The 20375-nt window shown below is 36.9% G+C and overlaps 1 protein-coding gene across 2 annotated transcripts in view; it reads right to left on the reverse strand.

Annotated features, from left to right (window-relative positions):
* Window positions 1–127: 127 nt before the first annotated feature.
* The window catches only part of INTS13 (integrator complex subunit 13), a 40263-nt gene continuing 20015 nt past the window's right edge, over window positions 128–20375 (reverse strand). The window contains exons 9-17 of one of the 2 annotated variants that reach the window (XM_003792469.1): window positions 16954–17043; window positions 16389–16478; window positions 14512–14690; window positions 12328–12498; window positions 11563–11717; window positions 11041–11268; window positions 9118–9257; window positions 1265–1400; window positions 128–487 (exon numbers count right to left, since the gene is read on the reverse strand). In XM_003792469.1, the coding sequence (XP_003792517.1) occupies window positions 448–487; window positions 1265–1400; window positions 9118–9257; window positions 11041–11268; window positions 11563–11717; window positions 12328–12498; window positions 14512–14690; window positions 16389–16478; window positions 16954–17043 (1229 nt within the window). In that variant the 3' untranslated portion in view covers window positions 128–447. The remainder of the gene's footprint in view (window positions 488–1264; window positions 1401–9117; window positions 9258–11040; window positions 11269–11562; window positions 11718–12327; window positions 12499–14511; window positions 14691–16388; window positions 16479–16953; window positions 17044–20375) is intronic. The other variant, XM_023514722.1, reaches the window with a different exon arrangement.

Genomic DNA, 20375 nt, shown 5'->3' on the forward strand with positions numbered 1-20375 from the left:
AAAAAAAAAAAAAAAAAAAAGTATTGGAAATCTGACTTAAATTCTGATCAATGTTTAAAAAATTTCTATAGGTCATTTCCAGTCATAAAATGAATAATACCTTTTTTTCTAAAGTAATACTCAAGTATTTTACATTTCAGATATTTTAATAGTTTTATTTGGCAAAGAGAAGCCTAAGAATTTTTTTAAAAACATTTCCAGAGAGAACACCTTTTACCATAAAATAATTTTATATGATTTGGGGGGATAAATCTTCTCAAATGTGTATTTTTGACTTATGTGCCAATTTTATAATTAGTACAAAAAAGACAGTCAGTTGAAATAGTCTAAAAATGTAAAAACCTGTCCAGGCAACATAACTATACATTCTTGCTGTAAAAGTACTTATATCAAATTCTGCACAAAATATTTATGCAATATACTACATTTTGTTCCTCAAGTCACTCTTCACTGCCGGCTGGCTTTTCCATTTTCTGTTGTCTCCATTCTGAAAAACAGGGAGGAAAACAAATGAGTTGATAAAATAAAAGTCATTTACTATCCTGATTTTTTTCTCTTTAATTATCTACCTTCCACATGAAAATTAATATATTCATGGAACAGAACATTAGTGCTTTAGGAAAAGATGAAAGTTAAGGTGCCTTCAATTAGTCTAACTACTTATTTTGCAAACAAATGAATACTGAGGCCCAGAAATATTAAGTGACTTTCCCAAGATTATGTTACAAAGGCCAATGGTTTTGGGTTTTTTCCCCCACCTATACACTTTCACTCTCCAAGCAAAACTAAGGAAATAAATCTCTACCATCTAATCAAGGAGTTAATTTCTTTTCCACTAAAAGAAATTTCTTTACTAATATATTTTTTAAAAGGGTTTCTTCTAAAACTCAGGTTAAGTAATCAGATTAGAGATTTATTCTATTATAATATTCTTAACACCATTACTTGATAGGAAAATATTTTTCCTGTTATTTTATATAGATTCAGAATTGCATAGTAAGTATTTTCTATGATTTTTACTAAGCATTGAAAAGAAAAAAAATGCTCCATGGACTAAACACTTTCAGGATTACATTCAACATAATTAGGTCTTTTACAAGTACCAAGAATCAAAGAAGTTAATTTTTTCTCTTTAGGGGTAACATGTATTACCTACTATCACATGTAATTAGTATTACAAAATTGCTGAACATAACAAACAAGCAGTGTTTATTAAGGCATTATACAGGCAATTTTAAAAAATTTAACAATGAACAACACAAACCCATTTTCCTCTTTAAGATGTTGATATAATTCAGCTCTGTTATTAACAGAGTTCAAACGACCTGCAAACTCCTGATGTTTTCTGGAATTGGCAGTATTGATTCTGTTACTCCACAAGGATAACAAGGACACTGGCCCTGGTGGTATATTTAAAAGAGAAAGAGAAAATGATTTATTACTTCAAAATTTAACAAACTTAATCTTTAATTCTATTGTTCATTTTACACAACTAAGGCAATATCACCTTCCTTTTATTCTAAAATTTACATGTTTCAGGGTCCTCAACACCTAGTGCAGTGATTTGCTGGAGGGACTCAAATGACTAAATGTAGTTCTACTCACGGTTAGAATTATTAGAGCAACACAGTTAGGATACATAGCCAGATGAGTAAGGGGGAAAGGCACATGAGGTGTGGGAGTCCCAGGCCCTCTCTCTGCAGTGAGGGTTTATACAGAGCACATACGACCTCCAGGGACAAGAATATGTCTGCAATGTTTCTGCCAGGAAAGGCTGGTTAAGACTCAGAATCCAAGGTTTATCATAAGGGGCTGATCATTAAAGTATTCTTTGCCTAACCACAACCAAAATTCCAGACTTACAGAAAGAAAGTAGATGGTCAATTCAAATGGAAGATAAAATGACTCGTATCTGCAGACCCCAACCCTCCCTGGCTGCAGACTAGTATTGGTTTGTGGCCTATTAGGAAATGGGCCACCCAGCAGGCAGTAAGAGGCAGGCCAGCCAGGGAAGCTTCATCTGTATTTACAATGCTCCCCGTCACTCACAGCACCTCCTGAGCACTGCCTCCTATCAGATCAGCAGCAGTGCTAGATGTACATAGGAGCACAAACCCTATTGTAAACTGCACATTTGAGGGATCTAAGTTGTGCTCCTTGTGAGAATCTAATTCCCACCACCACCCTGGTCCACAGAAAAATTGTCTTCCATGAAACCAGTCCCTGGTGCCAAAAAGGCTAGGTACCACTGATCTAGGGAACATTTCAAAAACCAAGTTCCCCGATGCTATGAGAGGCCAAACTCACAACTGGGCTTTTCTGTTGACAATAGTCTAAGGGCTGTTAACGCTTTCTTGCATAAGAACTAAAATGCTAAAGTGATTTTGTAAAAAAGAAAAAAATTAGAGTATCTTATTAACTGATTTCATTCACTTGAAGTGATTATGACAGTACTGCATTGGTGAAAAGACAAACATATAAACCAATGAAATATAGAAGAGAACCTAGAAATAGACTCCCATATATACAACTGATATGTATATGAGTTGACTCCCATATGTCAACTGATTTGTGACAAATGTACAAAGACAATTCAATGAAGAAAGGATAGTCTTTTCAACAAATGTGTCTAGAACAATTAGGACATTTATGCAAAAAGAATAAATATTGACCCATACTTTGTACCTTATAAAAAAGTAACAAAGCTGATCAAGGCTTAAAGGTAAAATCTACAGTTATAGAACTACTGAAGAAAACACAAGAATTGCTCTCTTTCCGCCTCTCTCTGCCTTCCTTCTCTCCTCTCTCTCTCTTTGCCCTCTCTTCCCCCTCGCTCTTCTCTACTCTACTCTCTCTCTCTTCTCTTCCCCACTCTCTTCTTATCTCTCTCCCCTATTTTCTCTCCTCCTCGGTGCTGCTCTGCAGCCTCCCTTTTCCCACAAATAAAGACCTTTCGTAGAAGCAAAAAAAAAGAAAACACAAGAATTAACTGTTGTGACCTTCGGTTCAATTTTTTACCTTATAAGATCAGAAGTATAATCATAAAAGCAAAAATTGGTATTATTTGACTTCAAAATCAAAAATGTCTTCTATGTGAAAATCATTGTAATGAAAAGGACAAGCCACAGACCGGGAGAAAAGATTTACAAATTACATATCCGACAAAGAACTTGTATCCAGAATAAAGAACTCTAAAAATTCAACAAAAAAATAATCACCCTACTTAGACATGGACAAAATGCTGGACTAGACCCTTCACCCAAGAAGACATATACAGGAGTGGAAAAACAAATACTCCATATTGTCACCGTAAGTGGGAGCTAAGTGATGGACAGGAATGGTCCTACAGAGTGGGAGAATGGGCCCCAGAGACCCAGAAGGAGAGCAGGGGGAGGGATGAAAATTTACCTGTTGGGTACAATGTACACTATTCAGGTGACAGGTACGCTAAAAGCCCTGACTTCACCACAATACAATTCATCCATGTAACAAAAAGCTATTTGTACCTCTAAATCTACTGAAATAATTTTTAAAAAGACATAAAATGATAAATAAGCAAATGAAGAGTTTCACTATCATTAATAACTGAAGACAGGTAAACTAGAACAATGAAATACCACTAGATACCTAGAACAGCTTAAAAAAACAACAACCGGGGCAGCGCCCGTGGCTCAAAGGAGTAGGGTGCTGGCCCCATATGCCAGAGGTGGTGGGTTCAAACCCAGCCCCGGCCAAAAACTGCAAAACAAACAAAAAACCCAACCACCAAAAACGCCACTGTGACAACACGTATCAGGTGCTAACAAAGGCAAAACACCCAGAACTCCCATACACTGGTGGAAGGAACACAAAATGGAAGCCACCTTGGAAAATAAGTTGGCAGTTTCTTACAAAGTTAACCATATGTTTTAAACATGAATGGAATAAAAATGGATTTATTTTGTATGTGTATGTATTACACACATACAACACAAATTAAGTCTCAAATGCATATACTACGTGAAAGATGCCAAGCTCAAAAGGAGCATGATATGCAGCTTCATTTAAAAGACTCGAAAAAGGTACACTTGTAGGAGAAAAAAACCCATCAGTGGTTACCAGGGATTACGGCTAGGCAAGTGTAGAATAACCACAAAGGGTCAGTACCAGGAAATCTTTTGGGATGATAGATTGTTCTGTATCTTGCTTGTGATGGTAGCTGTTATGTAACTATATGCATTGTCTAAACTCACAGAACTGAACACCAAAAAGAGGCAGTATTCCTGTATATAAATTTTTAAAAAGTAAATTAATAAAATTCTTTCATTTTTCTTCTCATAAAACTAATACATATTCACTAGAGAAAATTCAGAAAACAATAAAACACGTAAAGCAGGAAATAAAATTATCCATGTAATACCAGGGCTCTAACAACTATAAATATTTTGGTCTTTTTTCCAGTATCAATCTATCTCAATAATCTAAAATGATACTTTGGTTTTTCTATTATTGTATCATATGAGAAGAGCTCAATAGATTTTTGCCAAATCTGGAGGATATAATTGGAATAGCCCAACCTTAGGTGTCCTGTATATGAGCACAAAATTCACTTTGGGAAGGCCTAGAAAGTCATTTTTCAGAGCAGATAAAACTGAATATAATAATGGGCCCACATAAGTTGTTGATCAGAAGAAACATGCAGTTTTTAAAACTGAATGAAAGAGAAAAACACTTTCAAGTATCAGCCTCACGAGGAAAGTTATCAGGGCAGGAAGTACTTTGCAAGTTCCTTTTCATGTGGGATACTCCATTATACTGTTTCTGGGGGTAAAAAGCATCAGGGTTCCACTTAATTTAGCTGTTACTTCATCTAAGTAACAAGCTAGTACATATGTACATGAAAATTTTAAAACAAAATTGAGATCACAGTATATATGGTCCTGTAGATGGCTTAAAACTTAACTACATATTCATTCACATATTCATTGAACAAATAATTGCACTTATAGAAGTGAGCAGGGACTATGCTGCATGGTAGCTATGTGTAATAGTAAAAAAAACAGTCCCTGCTGGTAGGAGAGGCAAGATGCTCATAAGCAATATCAACCCAGTACTAGTCTAAGTGCTCCTATCCTAACCTAAGCATGCAAAGATGCACAAAGAAACAGTACCTGATTTAATTGTGAGAGAAGGGAAGTCTTTCTTGAAAAAGGAGTTGCTTATTGACTGACATATAAACATTACAAAAGGGAAGAGGGGGCATTTATGACAATAATCATTCTTAGACTATCTAAATTCCACCCTAGGGACATACCACTGATTCAGGGCAGGTGGCACCCCAGCCAGCAAGTAAAGCTAAGGGGAGGACCTGCCATCTCTGCCTTGAGGGTGTTGATGCCACAGCAGCCTGCAGAGGAGAAAAAAGGTTGGGGAATGTCCCCCCCAGGAGACTCCAGTGGCCAGAGGGGCTGGACAACTACTGGGGGACATCTCCAGGTTGCCAGCTCAGGCAGTACCACGGTGGGGTCCACCCTCTCTCCCCTCCCCCAATTGACCAGGCCTGGTCAATTTCATGTAAGTTTCCTAGGCCTAGGGAGGAATTTTATCTATTCATTTGTTGAGTACTATATATACAAGTACACACACACCCCACTAGACAATGGATTCCAGGAGAGATTTTTTCCTATGTGGGTGACTTAGGATTTTCCCTCTGCCAGGAGCTCTGATGTTTTTCCTTTGTATTCTTTTCTGTAAAATGAATCCTGTCTTAACGACTGATCTGTGGTCCATGAATTCATTCTTTGAATCCCCAAGACCAAGGACCTGCTGAACATATTTGGGGGGCTTATCTAGGATTGAAGATCTGTGTCATGGTGTCAGCCTCGGTGTCAGCCTAGCTCACAGCAACTTCAAATTTCTTTTTTCTCAGAGACAACCCCCAACTGCGTATACCTGTCAGATAGATCCAACTCTCCTGGTTGTAATAACTTCCCCCAAATGACCAGGATTCCTGAGAGAGACACTGTCACCACCTAGTTCAAATGTGCCACCTACTTCTCCAGCACCTTTCTCCATGCCTTTAGAAAACCCCAAGGAGTTTATTCCCAGAGTTTCTTCTGTTCCTGTTGGGACCCCCAGAAAGCAACTATATCCTTCTTTGTGTCCCTTGCTTGAGACTGCAGGTGGTGAAAGGGGAAATGTGTGAGTATTCACTCCATTTTCTCTTGCAGCTTTAAAACAAATTAAGGTTGATTTAGGAAAATTTTCTGATGACCCCAATAGGTACACAGATGTTCTCCAGGGATTAGAACAAAGGTTTGATCTCTCTCAGAGAGATGTAATGCTACAACCAGATGAAACCTTAACTTTTAAAAAATCAAGTCTTAGATGAGGTTAGAAAGTGAGGTGATTTGTGGTTCATGTCCAATACTGATAGCAGTATATCCTCTGAGGAAAAGGACAGATACCCAATGGGAAGACAGGCAGTTCCCTCTGTCCCCAGTGGGACAGGACCCTGAGAAACAAGGTGACTGGTGACATAAACACTAACATGTATCCTGGAAGGTTTACATCAATCTAAGAAAAAGCCTATGAGTTATTCTAAGTTGTCTACTATTTACCAGGAGCAAAATGAGAATCCCTCAAGCCTTTCTTGAGTGGCTTAGGGAGGTGATGAGAAAGCAAACTCAGTTGACACCTGACTCCTCAGAGGCCAAATTATTTTAAAAGATATATTTATCATTCAAGCTGCCCCAGATATTAGAAGAAAACTCCAGAAAGTGGCTCTAGGCCCTGAGTATAATCTGGAGAATCTTAAAACAGCCACAGCAATCTTTTATAATCGAGATCAGGAGGTGTAGAGAAAAAAGACAGAAGGGATAAAAAATAAATAAAAAAGAATCACAGCTCTAGTAATGGCGCTCTGACAAATGGGCACCATTCAGGGGCAGAGGGAAGCCGGAGGAGCTAAGAATAAGTGCTTCCAATGAACTGGTCATTTCAAGAAAGACTGCTGCCAGGCAACACCTGTAATCCTAGCACTCTGGGAGGCTGAGGCACGGGGATTGCCCAAGCTCACAAGTTTGAAACCAGCCTGAGCAAGAGCAAGACCCGTTTCTAAAAATAGTTGGGCACTGTGGCAGGCGCTGACAGTCCCAGCTACAAGGGAGGCTTGAGGCAAGAGAATTGCTTGAGCCCAAAGAGTTTGAGGTTGCTGTGAGCTATGATGCCATAGTACTCTACTGAGGATGACAAAATAAGACTGTCTCAAAAAGAGATTACCCTTGGCAACACTGCCTCCTGGGCAAGCCACCTGGCCTCTGTCCAGAATGAAAGGGTGACCACTGGAGGGCAGCCTGTCCCCAGAGGCAAAGGGCTCCTGGAACAGTGACCCTTTGAGCCCCCAAACTGGACTGAGGGTGCCTGGGATGGATTCTCATGGCTCTAGCTTTTGTCATCACCCATCAAGAGCCCCATGTCTGCCTCATAGAGGAGACCCAGGAGACAGAATTTCTTCTGGACAATGGAGCAACCTTGTCTGCACTCCTCTCTAACCTTGGGTCTTCTATCCCCCAAATCTCTAACTCTATAGGGGGTGTCTGGCAAGCCAATTACCAAATTCTTCTTTTAGCCCTTAAGCTACAGCAGTTGGGGTGCAGTTGGGGTGACTGGCTATTCTCTCATATCTTCCTAATCATGCCTGAAAGTCCTGCTCCCCTTTTGGGGAGGGACGTACTAACTAAAAGCAGGAACATTCATTTATATAAATATGGGGCAAGAACCTATATTATGCCTTCCTTATTTGAGACAGAAATTAACCCAGAAGTATGGGCTACCGAGTGACAGGTGGTAAGAGCAAAATATGCTCAACAGGACCAAATTAAGTTAAAGAAATACCATCATCTAGCTTCCTCAGGTATACAAAAACAAGGTAAACAGACTGCCTAATGGATTTCACTCATCTCCTTGAGGTACATGGTATACAATATTTGCTGGTATTTGTGGATACTGTTACTAAATAAGCCTTCCCTTAGAAGACAGAAAAGGCCCAGGAAGTCGTAAAAGCTTTAGTACATGAGATTATCTCCCTAGGATGGGCTGCCAGTAGTCAAATTCTGGCCAGCCCCAAAGACTCACTATGCCTTAGAAGAGGAATAGGGGCACGTTATAGAGCAGTGGTTCTCAACCTTCCTAATGCCATGAACCTATAATATAGTCCTAAGGGGTCGTGACCCATAGGTTGAGAACTGCTGCATTAGAGAGTTCCCATGTATCCTAAGTAGACTAAATCTAGTTTATCTTCAAGATAACTAACATCTAGAATGATTTCAAGAGCTCCTAAACTCAAATCTTCGATGCCTAAAATTCCTTCCAGAAGAAACTAAACTTTTTATCCTATAAATAAGATTACTGAAAATATTATTTATAATACCTACCCTGAAACTCATTCATACTACATTTATCAATAAACAAGTGATAATACATCCTTCCCTAAGTTCAGTAAAAATTTAGAGAAGAGAGTTTAGTTTCTTCAATAACCCAGGACTTAGTACAGTGTCAACAACATAAGCATACTGAAGTATGTACATTTAAAATGTTTTTTGAGATAGCCTTGCTCTGTCACCCCAGGTAGAGTGCAGTGCCATCATGATAGCTCACTGAAACCTCAAATTCTCGGCTTAAATGATCCTCCTGCCACAGCCTCCCTAATGGCTAGGACTACAAAGCACTTGGCTACCAAGCCTGGCTAATTTTTCTATTTTTAGTAGAGACAGGGTCTCGCTCTTAGGCTGGTCTAGAACTTCTGAGCTCAAGTAATCTTCCCACCACAGCCTCCCAGAGTGCTAGGATTATAGGCCTGAGCCACAGTGTGTGACCCTAAAATTTCTTAAAACATGAACTGTATAGTAAAATTGCTTGTTTTCCAAAGGTTTCATTAATGGAGGTATGCCACCACTTCTTCTCTTTAAAGTGGACAAATATATTTACTGCCTATATTCTCTAAGACTAAAAATAGAGAATCCTAAACAAGATCCAGCAATAACCAGGAGCTCTTCTTCATATAGTAAATAACACTGTACAAAACAAAGTTTAATTGGAAAACTTTACATAAACCTGGTGACCATAATTTTACCGTACCTTTTGATTTTTCCACTTGTGGAGTTTCATCCATTTCAACAAGCGGTTTTTTGTTTGGAGGTTCTGGAGAATCAGGTGAATCTTTTATAATTTCAGCTTCAGCCAATTCTTCTTTTCCACGTTCTAAGATTCCTTTTAATCTTTTAAAGGGACAATGAAATATAAAATTAACATTTTTTAGAGTCTAAACCCATTCAATATTAAACTATGTTCGTGTATCAGTCTCTATAGCTGTCTCACAACTAAACCTAGGGATCAGAGATTTCAGTCTAAACTCAGGGAATAGAACTTAATAAATTTAAACAGTTTTCCTTTTACTTCATAATAATAATGCAATAATTAGCTATAAAATATGAAAAAAACAGAGGAAAACTTAAGTTAAAATTAAAAAGGTAAGAAGTAACACAATCTTTGGAACAAAATTTCACAAAAGATATAAAATACTACTATATTTCAAATTACAAACAAGGTTCAGAAGTTTACCTTCATTCACTCTCTAGTCTATGTACTAGGGAAAAATATTTACATTCTGCAAGTCAGGAATTTAACTCGAAGCTTTTATTAAGATTAATCAAGGAACAAAAATATTTTCAAAATCTGAGTGTATGTGGAGCTCAATGGACTCTGAAAGAAAGCACTTCCCTCTTCCTTCTTCTTACAGTAAGACAGTTTTGTTTCATAAGTTCAGTAGCCATAAGGGAAAAGTGAACTTCTAAAGTAAAAATGAATAAAAGTATTATCCCTTTTTATAAATAAAATTACATGATTCCCAGAATTAAATATTTAATTTTAAATTTTAAAAATTTAAAATATTTTAAATTTTAAAGTTTAAAATATTCTCATGGGGGTGGTGGTGAAGGTAGTGGATGGGGATACATACGAAATGAGATCTGCCATGATTTGTTAATTGTTGAAGGTAGGTGGGTACCTATTTGTTCTACTGTTGTATATGTTTGAAATTCTCCATGATAGGACATCTAATAAGTTCTGTTTTGTGGACTTACTACATAACCATTAGAATAGTTACCTGGTTGGTTGTCTGGTTTCTGGCAAGGAGGCAGAAGACACAATTTAACCTGATGTCATCATATAAAACACAAACTAAGGGAATAGAGTATACTATTGAGGAACATTTTCAGAATTACGACTGTATCTCTTCCTCTGTGCTTCCAAGGTTATCGTATATTTCTTTTTATAATACCATTTCCCATACATTATTACAATCACTGAGTTACCTGCCTGTATCTACCACAGCACTGTATGTTATTTTAGAACAGAAATCTTGTGCCAAATATCTGGTATATCATAGGCATTCATATTTACTGGCCATATGTGGTGGCTCATGCCTGTAATCCTAGTACTCTGGGAGGCCAAGGTGGGAGGACTGCTTGAGCTCAGGAGTTCGAGATCAGCCTGAGGAAGAACAAAACCCCACGTCTACTAAAAATAAAAAAATTAGCCAGGCACAATGGCAGGTGCTTGTAGTTCTAGCTACTCAGGAGGCTGAGATAGGAAGATTGGTTGAGCCCAGGAGTTTGAGGTTGCAATGAACTCTGATGATATTGTTGGCCAGGGCAACAGAGGGAGACTGTGTCTCCAGAAAAAAAAAATTATCGACCAAAGCAATAAACTTACGTGTTTGAAATTCTCAACACATAAAGCAAATGCTGATACCAAACATCATGCATTATGATTTTAAGAAGTAATTTAGGAAAAACTAAAACTATTTTTGCTCCCAACAGCAAAAAAAATACCTTTTAAGCCCAAAAGAAATTTTCTAGCTTTTAAGAATAGAATTAGTTATAAAATGAATAAACACGTATTAAATCAACTATTCAGTAAGGTATAAATGCTTAAATGTACTGCATGCAGAATGCGATAAGCCAAAGGCACTGTGGTGCTGTATCAATGCCAGAAAGTCACCTCTCTGAGTCTTGCCAAGATTTTTCCTGTTCATAATCTTTCACTTTCTCTGACTTGTCCTCTTTGTCCTCCCTCTTTCTTCCTCGTTTCTTTCGTTCTTCTTCTTCTGGAGGTTTGCTCCTACATGCCATCAGACATTCCAAGACCCTTTGATGTTTTTCCGAGTTGTTGATGTGGGCTCTGACAAGAGTTTCTAATTCATTCCACATTATACGGTATTGTTCATCTCTGAGTAAAGATTTAGAAATATTCTTTAAATCATATAGAAGCATCACTTTCTACTGGGTAAAGTAAAAGGAAATAATTAACCGTGGCCTTGTTTCCTGTTACTCAATAGTCAACGGTGAAATTCTAAGTTATATATATCCATTTCTATTATTCTGTATTATTTCATCTTGAACACAAGTATTTATATATACATGTCCTCAAATACAATTTACATATATACATGGAATAAGTTACCTTAAGAAAAAATATATTTCAAGTAGATACTATGTATGGAGAGAGTAAGAAAAATACTACCTTTTAGGGCCTTTTCCTCTTGTACCAACTGTGGAAATAGGGAGAGGATCATTTTTTCTTTCCATATCAACTAAGTTGTATATTGTTTTTTGACAGTTTAACACATCTTCTTCTGTCAAAGTTTCTTTCACAATAACACTGGCTAATGGAACTACCTGTTAGTTTTTTTAAAAAGAAAAAAGAAAATCCATCTTGAAAAGTAATTATTGAAACATCTTAATATTTTGAAATTAAAAAAACACATCAAGGCAGAAAATAATTTTAAAACTGATTTTACTTATTTATATATTTTAATTTTTTTGAAATAGTATTCAGTTGCCTAGGCTAGAGTACAGTGACATGACCATAGTTCACTGAAATGTGACATTCCTGGGCAATCCTTCTGCCTTAGCATCCCAAGTAGCTGGGACTATAGGCATGTGCAACTAAATCCACCTTTTTTTTTTTTTTTTTGTAGAGATGAGGTTTCACATGTTGCCCAGGCTAGTCTTGAACTCCTGGCCTCAAGCAATCCTCCTGCCTCAACTCAGCTTTCCAAAGTGCTAGGATTACAAGTATGAGCCACCATGCCCAGATAAAACCTGATTTTAAAGATCTCCATGGTGAAAGAATGTCTATTATTTCAATATTCAATTATTCTTTAACTTTAGCAAACTCGTATTTCATCCTTTGCTTGAGAATTGGAATAAATTATAACTTTTCTGATTTGTTTCTAAAAGAATATATAACTAATCTAGAAGAAAATCTGAACTATGTAACACTTACCGCTTGCATGTTGAAAATGGTGGTTTGTGAAATAATCATAGGCCAGTAACGGGTGTGTTTTTCTAACTGATCTTTTGCTCGTTCCAAAGGGATCTCAAGACTTCCATCGATTTTATATCTGGGGTCTAGAAAAGGAGTTAATCTGTTTTCCCTCATAAATTCACCAAAATCCTAATGATAACCAAACAAGATAAAATTAGAAACTATTTCTAATGTTTGAGTATGGATTACATGTACTAGTCAGTTATCCCTGATGTCTTCTGTCCTGTGATATGCAACCAAGTATTTTCTCTAACTGTACCTCTACCCCACCATTTTTCATCTCTGTTTTCGAATGTGAAACCTATCAGCTTTAAATATAAATGCATTCACGGTATATTCCCCTTTGTAAAATTAAGGAATAGCTTTTTTTCCTTCTCAAAATTTAACACTATAATTACAGATAAAGGTATGAGCTAGCACATTAGAAAACCAATTTATTTACTTAAAAACTACCCTGACATAACAACCAAAGCAAATATACAACCATCAGAATGGGAAAAGATATTTGCATATTATAAATCAGACAAAAGCTTGATAACTAGAATCTACAGAGAACTGAAATTAAGCAACAACAAAAAGCCAACAATCCCCTATATCAATGGGCAAGTGAGATGAATATAACCTTCTCTAAAGAAGACAAACGACTAACAAGCATATGAAAAAATTTTCATCATCTCTAATAATCAAAGAAATGCAAATTAAAACCATCCTGATATAATCACCTAACCCCAGTGAGAATGGCCCACATCACAAAGTCTCAAAGTTACATATGCTGGCATGGTTGTGGAGAGAAGGGAACACTTTTACACTGCTGGTGGGACTGCAAACTAATACAACTCTTTTGGAAGGAAGTATGGAGAATCCTCAAAGAACTCAAACTAGACCTCCCATCTTATCCTGCAATCCCATTACTGGGCATCTACCCAGAAGAATAAAAAATCATTTCACCATAAGGACATTTGCTTATTGCAACTCAATTTACAATCACCAAACTATGGAAAAAAATCTAAATGCCCACCAATCCAGGAATGGATTAACAAGCTGTGGTATATATATACCATGGAATACTATACAGCCACTAAAAATGATGACTTGTATTAATTTGGATGGTGCTGAAATACATTCTTCTTAGTAAAGCATCACAAGAATGGAGAAACAAGAATCCCATGTACTCAATTCTGATATGAGGACAACTGATGCTAGTCCATGGTGGTAGGAGGGGGAATGGGAGAGGGGAGAGGGGAGAAAGGGAAGGAGGGGGAGAAGGGGGGTTTGGGGCCATGGTGTGTGACATACCTCTTGGAGGCAGGACACTATTAAGAGAGAGACTTCACCCAGCCAACATAAGTAGTATAACCTGGCTCACTGCACCCTCAATGATTTCCCCATAATGAAAACAAATAAATAAACAAAAACTACCCTTACATAATTAAAATGTTAACAGTGGTTACCTTTGAATGATGGAATTATAGGTAATTCACATATTTTTTTCTTTAGATATCTATATTCTCTTAATTTTTACAATGAATGCTGATTAGTTTTTTGCTTATTGAAAAAACTATGTTAAAAGCCTAATCAAAAACAATTATTTACATTATATAACACTTTGTGGTTTGGTTTATAAAGTATAATTGTATACATAAATCACATTTAATTTTCATAACCACCTCAAAAAGTAGAGCAAATGAAATACTAAATATCAAAAAGGGGAAAGAGAATGAAAAATTAAAATCTGAACAAAATTTCTACCAAAAATAGACATAATTTCTTTATATGTTCCTCCCAATAATATGTAAGTTTTTTTATTTTGAAGTAGCAGCAATGCAAATATTCAAATGTTTCTGCTTGCCATTTAAGTTACTAAACATTAAGTTTACCTAAAATACTAGTTCACATTCTTTCCTGTAATTCCAGTGTGTCACTGCAATTCAAATACTTCTTAGTATATACTGAACACGTACTAAGACAACATAGTGATAAATAGACCTCTGAGTAAGTACTGCAGGAAATTAATCTAATTAAAATAATAAATAATCAACTTCTTGCAAATCTTTTCTCACAGATCTTAGCATATACCGTACTCAATAACCATGTGCTGAATGATGACTGAAAACATGAAACTTATTGGTATTAGATTCTTACTGTAATCCGGTAGTCTGTAACTCTTCCTCCACATCCTTCACTAATTGAAGGTGGATCTTCTAGAATGGATCGAGAACTGCTAAGGACATGCAAAAAAATCTCTCCTCCATGGCTACTAAGCATATGACTAATGACTTTGGAACCTGATTTTCGTGGTTGTTCCAGTAAAACAGAACGACCTGTTCAAAAGGAAGTTTACACGATCAGTAATGGAATTCAAATGGGCTCTTAGGTATTATCTTAAGATTTATGTCTAGACTTTTTCATTTCACTTATTGATCCTTAACTAGTATTGCTAACTTAGTATCTACATTTCAATTCCTAAAAATCTAAATTTGAGCCTAAACTTTGTCTTAGTTATTCCAAGCTTATAAAGGTATATAGACTGCTTCCCAAAACAAGTATAGTAGTCTCTGGTACAGAATGTTTGGTTATATGATTCACTGAATGACATATTCAAGGCCAGGCACATATTCAGTGGCTAACGCCTATAATCCCAGCACTGTGGGAGGTTGAGGCAGGTGGAATGCCTGAGCTCACAGGTTTGAGACCAGCCTGAGACAGAGCAAGACCTCGTCTCTAAAAATAGCCTGGTATTGTGATTGTGACAGGCGCCTGTAGTCCCAGCTACTCAGAAGGCTGAGGCAAGAGAATCACTTGAGCCCAAAGAGTTTGAGGTTGCTGTGAGTTATGACACCAGGGCACTCTACCACGGGTGACAAAGATAAATAAATATCTCAAAAAAAAAAAAAAGAAAAAAAAAGGTTTAGCACCTGTAGCTCAGCAGCTAGGGCACTGGCCACATACACCAAGGCTGGTGGGTTCAAACCCAGCCCAGGCCTGCTAAACAACAACGAGAACAACAACCAAAAAATAGCCAAGTGTTGTGGCCGGCACCTGTAGACCCAGCTACTTGGGAGGTAGAGGCAAGAGAACCACTTAAGCCCAAGACATGGAGGTTGCTGTGAGCTGTGATGCCATGGCACTCTGCCGAGGGTGACCTAGTGAGACTCTGTCTCCAAAAAAAAAAGAAAAGTGAGGCAACCGCTGGATAACCCTCAGGTTAGCAATGCTACAAAACATCTGGGGAGCAGGCACTGTCGTTATCCACTTCTACACCTTCTCATCAGCACTGTAATCATAACTACATTCTATTCCATATGCCCAAGCATTCTTTAATCCCAATTTTGCAGAGTCTGATAATCAAACTGTACTTAAAATGACTCATTAGATCAGTGGTTTCAAAACCTAACCAATCAGAATAATTACCAAAAACGCTTTAAAAATTTAGATTTAGTAGAACGGAATACAATAATTTAGACTGGTAAAAAAATGTTCACATAAGAAAACCATGCATTAAAGTTGTATGAAAGAATTGTACAGTACAGTATCGAAAACATCACACTTATTTATGATAAAGGTCAAGTGTTCAAAGAGAAATAGGACCATGTATTTTGTAACATAAAATGGTCTATTCTGGCTTTAAGAAAAATCAATTTAGACTCTAAAGCAGTGGTTCTCAACCTTCCTAATGCTGCGGCCCTTTAATACAGTTTCTATGGGTTGCAACACAAGAGAACCGCTGCTCTAAAGGTAAAAATTTTTAACTAGAAATACTTAAAAATATAGTACATAAAACTTATTTAGAGTCAATAATCTGGAAGTCAGATATAAAATCATCTTAATTGCAAACCTTAGTAAAACTGTCAAGGAGGGCTTAGTAAAACTGTTAAAGGCTATTTACAATCATGTAAGTTTAAAAGTTTTGCCAAATACATGGCTAGACCATACTGATGAAAATAGCTTTCCAGAATTTATATTCTCACTAATGGTTTCACTTGTAATAATTTTAGTGCAAATCATTAAACTGAACTTACCATTTAGAAGAAAATTAGTAAGGCAGGAGGAAGGTCTACTATTTACATCTACAGGTGAAATTCGATAAGCTCCAGTACAATAGTGTAATTCTGAAATAGAAGAAAACAATGATCTGAAAGAATATAAAGGAAAATTACAAGAAAAATAATAAACTCGTTCATCAAGCCCCCCAAAATAATGAAAAAGAAAAAACTCCAAAATAAATAAACTGGCTAGGCATGGTGGCTCATGCCTGTAATCCTAACAGTCTGGGAGACTAAGGTAGGTGGACTGCCTAAGCTCACAAGCTTGAAACCAGCCTGAGCAAGAGTGAGAGCCCATCTCTAAAATAGCCAGGTGTTGTGGCAGGCGTCTGTAGTCCCAGCTACTTGGAGGCTGAGGCCAGAGAATTGCTTGAGTCTAAGAGTTTGAGGTCGCTGTGAGCTATCACCATGGCACTCTACAGAGGGCAACAAAGTGAAACTCTGTCTCAAAAATAAATAAATAAATAAACTGATCACTACATAATACCTTAAGAACCTTTTAATTTATTCTTTTCTCTTTTAATTATTTTTTGATACCTACCAATGTTATTTGTCCTTGGCGTACACCACTTTAGTGTTATCGTTTCTTTAAATGGGCCTTCTCTACTGCTGCCGCCTAAGTGGGTATCACCTTTAAAAACATACCGGAGACATTACACATTACATTTGAGTACTGAAATAAACTCTACCCATGATATGTACAATTATCATGGGTTAAGTAAAAGAGTAATAAAAGCAAAAAAAGTAACTTCAAAAGTGACTGTAGTGATAGTTAGCATGAGGCATGTAACACTTTTTCTAGGATAACCTCATACCACAACAGCTCTGTGGTCATTAGAATGCAATTGTTAGACTTCAAATATCAGAGAAACATTAACATCAATAAATAGATTTCAAACTTCAAATTATTTAACCAAGACTTCCAAAAGAGTTTAAACTCTGCAAGAGAAAATACATTTAAGAGAACATCTTTTTTATAAAGTCCCCTAAAAAAATACCAAAGTAGAGTATGGACAGAGCTATGATTAAAATAAACGAGTAGTTTTCCTCCAAATTCCTCACTAATTATTTAGGTCACTGTGTTTAAAGTCAGTAGCAAAAATTATTTAAATTTTGAGCACCTATAATGCTTCCTACTGCCCACACCATCAAATGATAAAATAACTTTGTAAGTACGCAGAGACAGCTTATGAAATTTAAAATGCACAACTTACTATACTGAATCCCAATGAGTTTTTTTAGAAGAAACATAAACGAAGGGATCTGGGAAGTAAATATATAAGGAGATATTCATCAAATAATAATGAACAAAAGTACAACTATAAAGCTGACAAAGTTTTGAAGGAGTTGAATACAGTGTATAAATGCTTATACAGAGACTTGACCTACTCTAAGATTCTAGGGAAAGATTCCTTGAGAAGTGAAGAGTGTTCTAAGTTATAAGAGGATACATAGAAATTAAAGAGACAGAGGAAAGAATAACCAGGCAAAAGGAACAGTAGATGCCAAGACACCATGGCAGGAGAGAGCATGAAAAATAGCAGGTATGCAAGGCCAAAACACAGAATGGAGAGAAGCATATTTTGAAGAGAATGGAAAGAAAGGGCTATACAACCCAAGGCCTCCTAAGACATTCAAACAGTTGTCTTTATCCTAAGGCTAAAAGAAAAGCATTGGCAGGTTTTAAACTAATAGGAATTTGGTCAGGATTAGCACTCTCGAAGTTATTTTAGCTAGAGGATGAGGAGTGGATATGCCATTTAGGAGGCTACTGTGGAATACTAGGTAAGAAAACAGGCTGGACTGGGAGATGGTAATTGGTAGTGGAGATGCGGGTGTATTTGAAAGATACTTAGCAGCAAAGATGATTCTGACATTTCTGCCTTATATAACTGGATAGAAAATAGGCCACTCACTGAGAGTACTACACTAGTATGGATGGCAAAGCCCTTCAGTTGTTTGGGGGATAATGCGTTTTAGTTGCCTCAGAGACATCTGAAAGATACACACATGAAGTAGAATAGAAGGATCTGGAGCTTAGGGAAGGTATCTGGGCTGAAGTATAAACCTTCTCAGCAAGACCCAGTTCTACTGTCACCTCCTCAGTAACGCTGGTCACACCTAGAGACATAATCACATGCAGCCTCCTGCAAGTTCCCAAAGCACTCAGTTCCTACTGCCCCAAGACCGTTTTACACATCGTTTGCATGTGTACATACCTACAACTATAGTCAACAACTATTTTAGAGACAGATATTGTCTCTAAGAACATTTTAAACAATTTTTGTTTAAAAGTAATTATTTTAAACATTGATATCAATTCACAGGTTTCTAACAAGTTCTACGTATTCTATTTTCAAAAATAAACTCTTTACATTCCTTCGTTAAATATCAGTATATCCATTATATAACAGTTTCTCTCTTGTTAGCAACTCACTAGGTTAATTCTAGGAGTTCTTAGATGTGTACCAAATGTTACAATTGGCTCATGATTATACTTCAGAAAAGATGAATACTGTATAATCAAAGTAACCCATTTAACTCTCTGATAGCATCAATTCACACAGAAACATTCTAAAGGATATAATCCAATGTCAAAGCTTACAGACTTTCAAATGACCTTCAAATCTTAAATTTTAGGATGGAACAGAGTATCACAATTCGTCTAATCCAGTAACTTTAATCTGTAAGTATGCAAACTGAAGTCTAAAAATATAGGACTTGCCAGCTGGTGACAAAGCTTTAGCTAAAACTCATCTCCTAAGACCATAGTTGTTGCCCCTAAATCAAGCTGACACAATTGCAGAAATCAGTTTTGGGGATGGGATCAATTAACTGAAATAATTTTGGGGGGAAAAAACCTATCTTAAATTTCAGAATTTTTGTCCAGGCAAATTTTAATTCTATCACTCTTTTGAATTTGTTCCTGTTCTTTTCCTTTAGTCATTTGCCCACAAAAGAAAAACTACCTCATGAGTCTGAATAACCTCTTGAGTTAAAGAAAGACATGGCTATCTTTCTCAATATTTGTTCAATTAGCCTAGTCTTTCCCAACGTTCCACAGAACACTAGTTCCAAGGCCATTAATAGGTGATACTGACAGGTATAAATGAAGCAAGGTCAAACAAGTTTGTTTACTGAGGAACTTCTCAGAGCTGTGGCGCTAGTACCCCCATCCACTGTTTTGCTTTCTGTGGTTTCAGTTACCTGCAGAGAACCATGGTCCAAAATATTAAATGGAAAATTCCAGAAACAAACAATGCATAGGTTTTAAATTGCATCCTATTCTGAGTAGCATGATGAAATCTCACAGTGTCTTACTCCTTCCCACCTGGGACATGAAGCATTCCTTTGTTCAGCATAACTGTGCCATACTACCCCGTTAGTAGCCTTCTTGGTTATTATACTGACTACAGCAGTATTGTAGTGCTTCTGCTCAAGGTCAATAATAGCCTAATGGTACGTCACAGTGCCTATGTTGTAGGCTTTTTTTTTTTGCAGTTTTTGGCCGGGGCTGGGTTTGAACCCGCCACCTCCAGCATATATGGCCAAAGCCCTACTCCTATGAGCCACAGGTACCACGCTCATAATGCCTATGTTGTTCACCTCACTTTGTCCTATCACACAGGCATTTTATCATCTCACATCACCACCAGATGAGTACAATACAATAAGATACCCTGAGAGACAAAATTCACATAATTTTTATCATATATTGTAAAAATTATTTTATTTTATTAATTTCTTATTGTGTCCAATTTATAAATTTTGTCACAGGTATGTACATATGAAAGAAAACATAGCATATATAGAGTTGGGTTCAACCCCAACTGAGGTTTCAGTCATCAGACTGGGGATTTTGAAAGGTATTCTCAAAGAGTAAGAGCTGGCTCAGCGCCTGTGGCTCAAGTGGCTAAGGCGCCAGCCACATACACCTAAGGTGGCAGGTTCTAATCCAGCCTG

This window comes from Otolemur garnettii, unplaced genomic scaffold, assembly GCF_000181295.1.
Source record: "Otolemur garnettii isolate 467f Iridium unplaced genomic scaffold, OtoGar3 scaffold00057, whole genome shotgun sequence".
Lineage (NCBI taxonomy): Eukaryota > Metazoa > Chordata > Mammalia > Primates > Galagidae > Otolemur > Otolemur garnettii.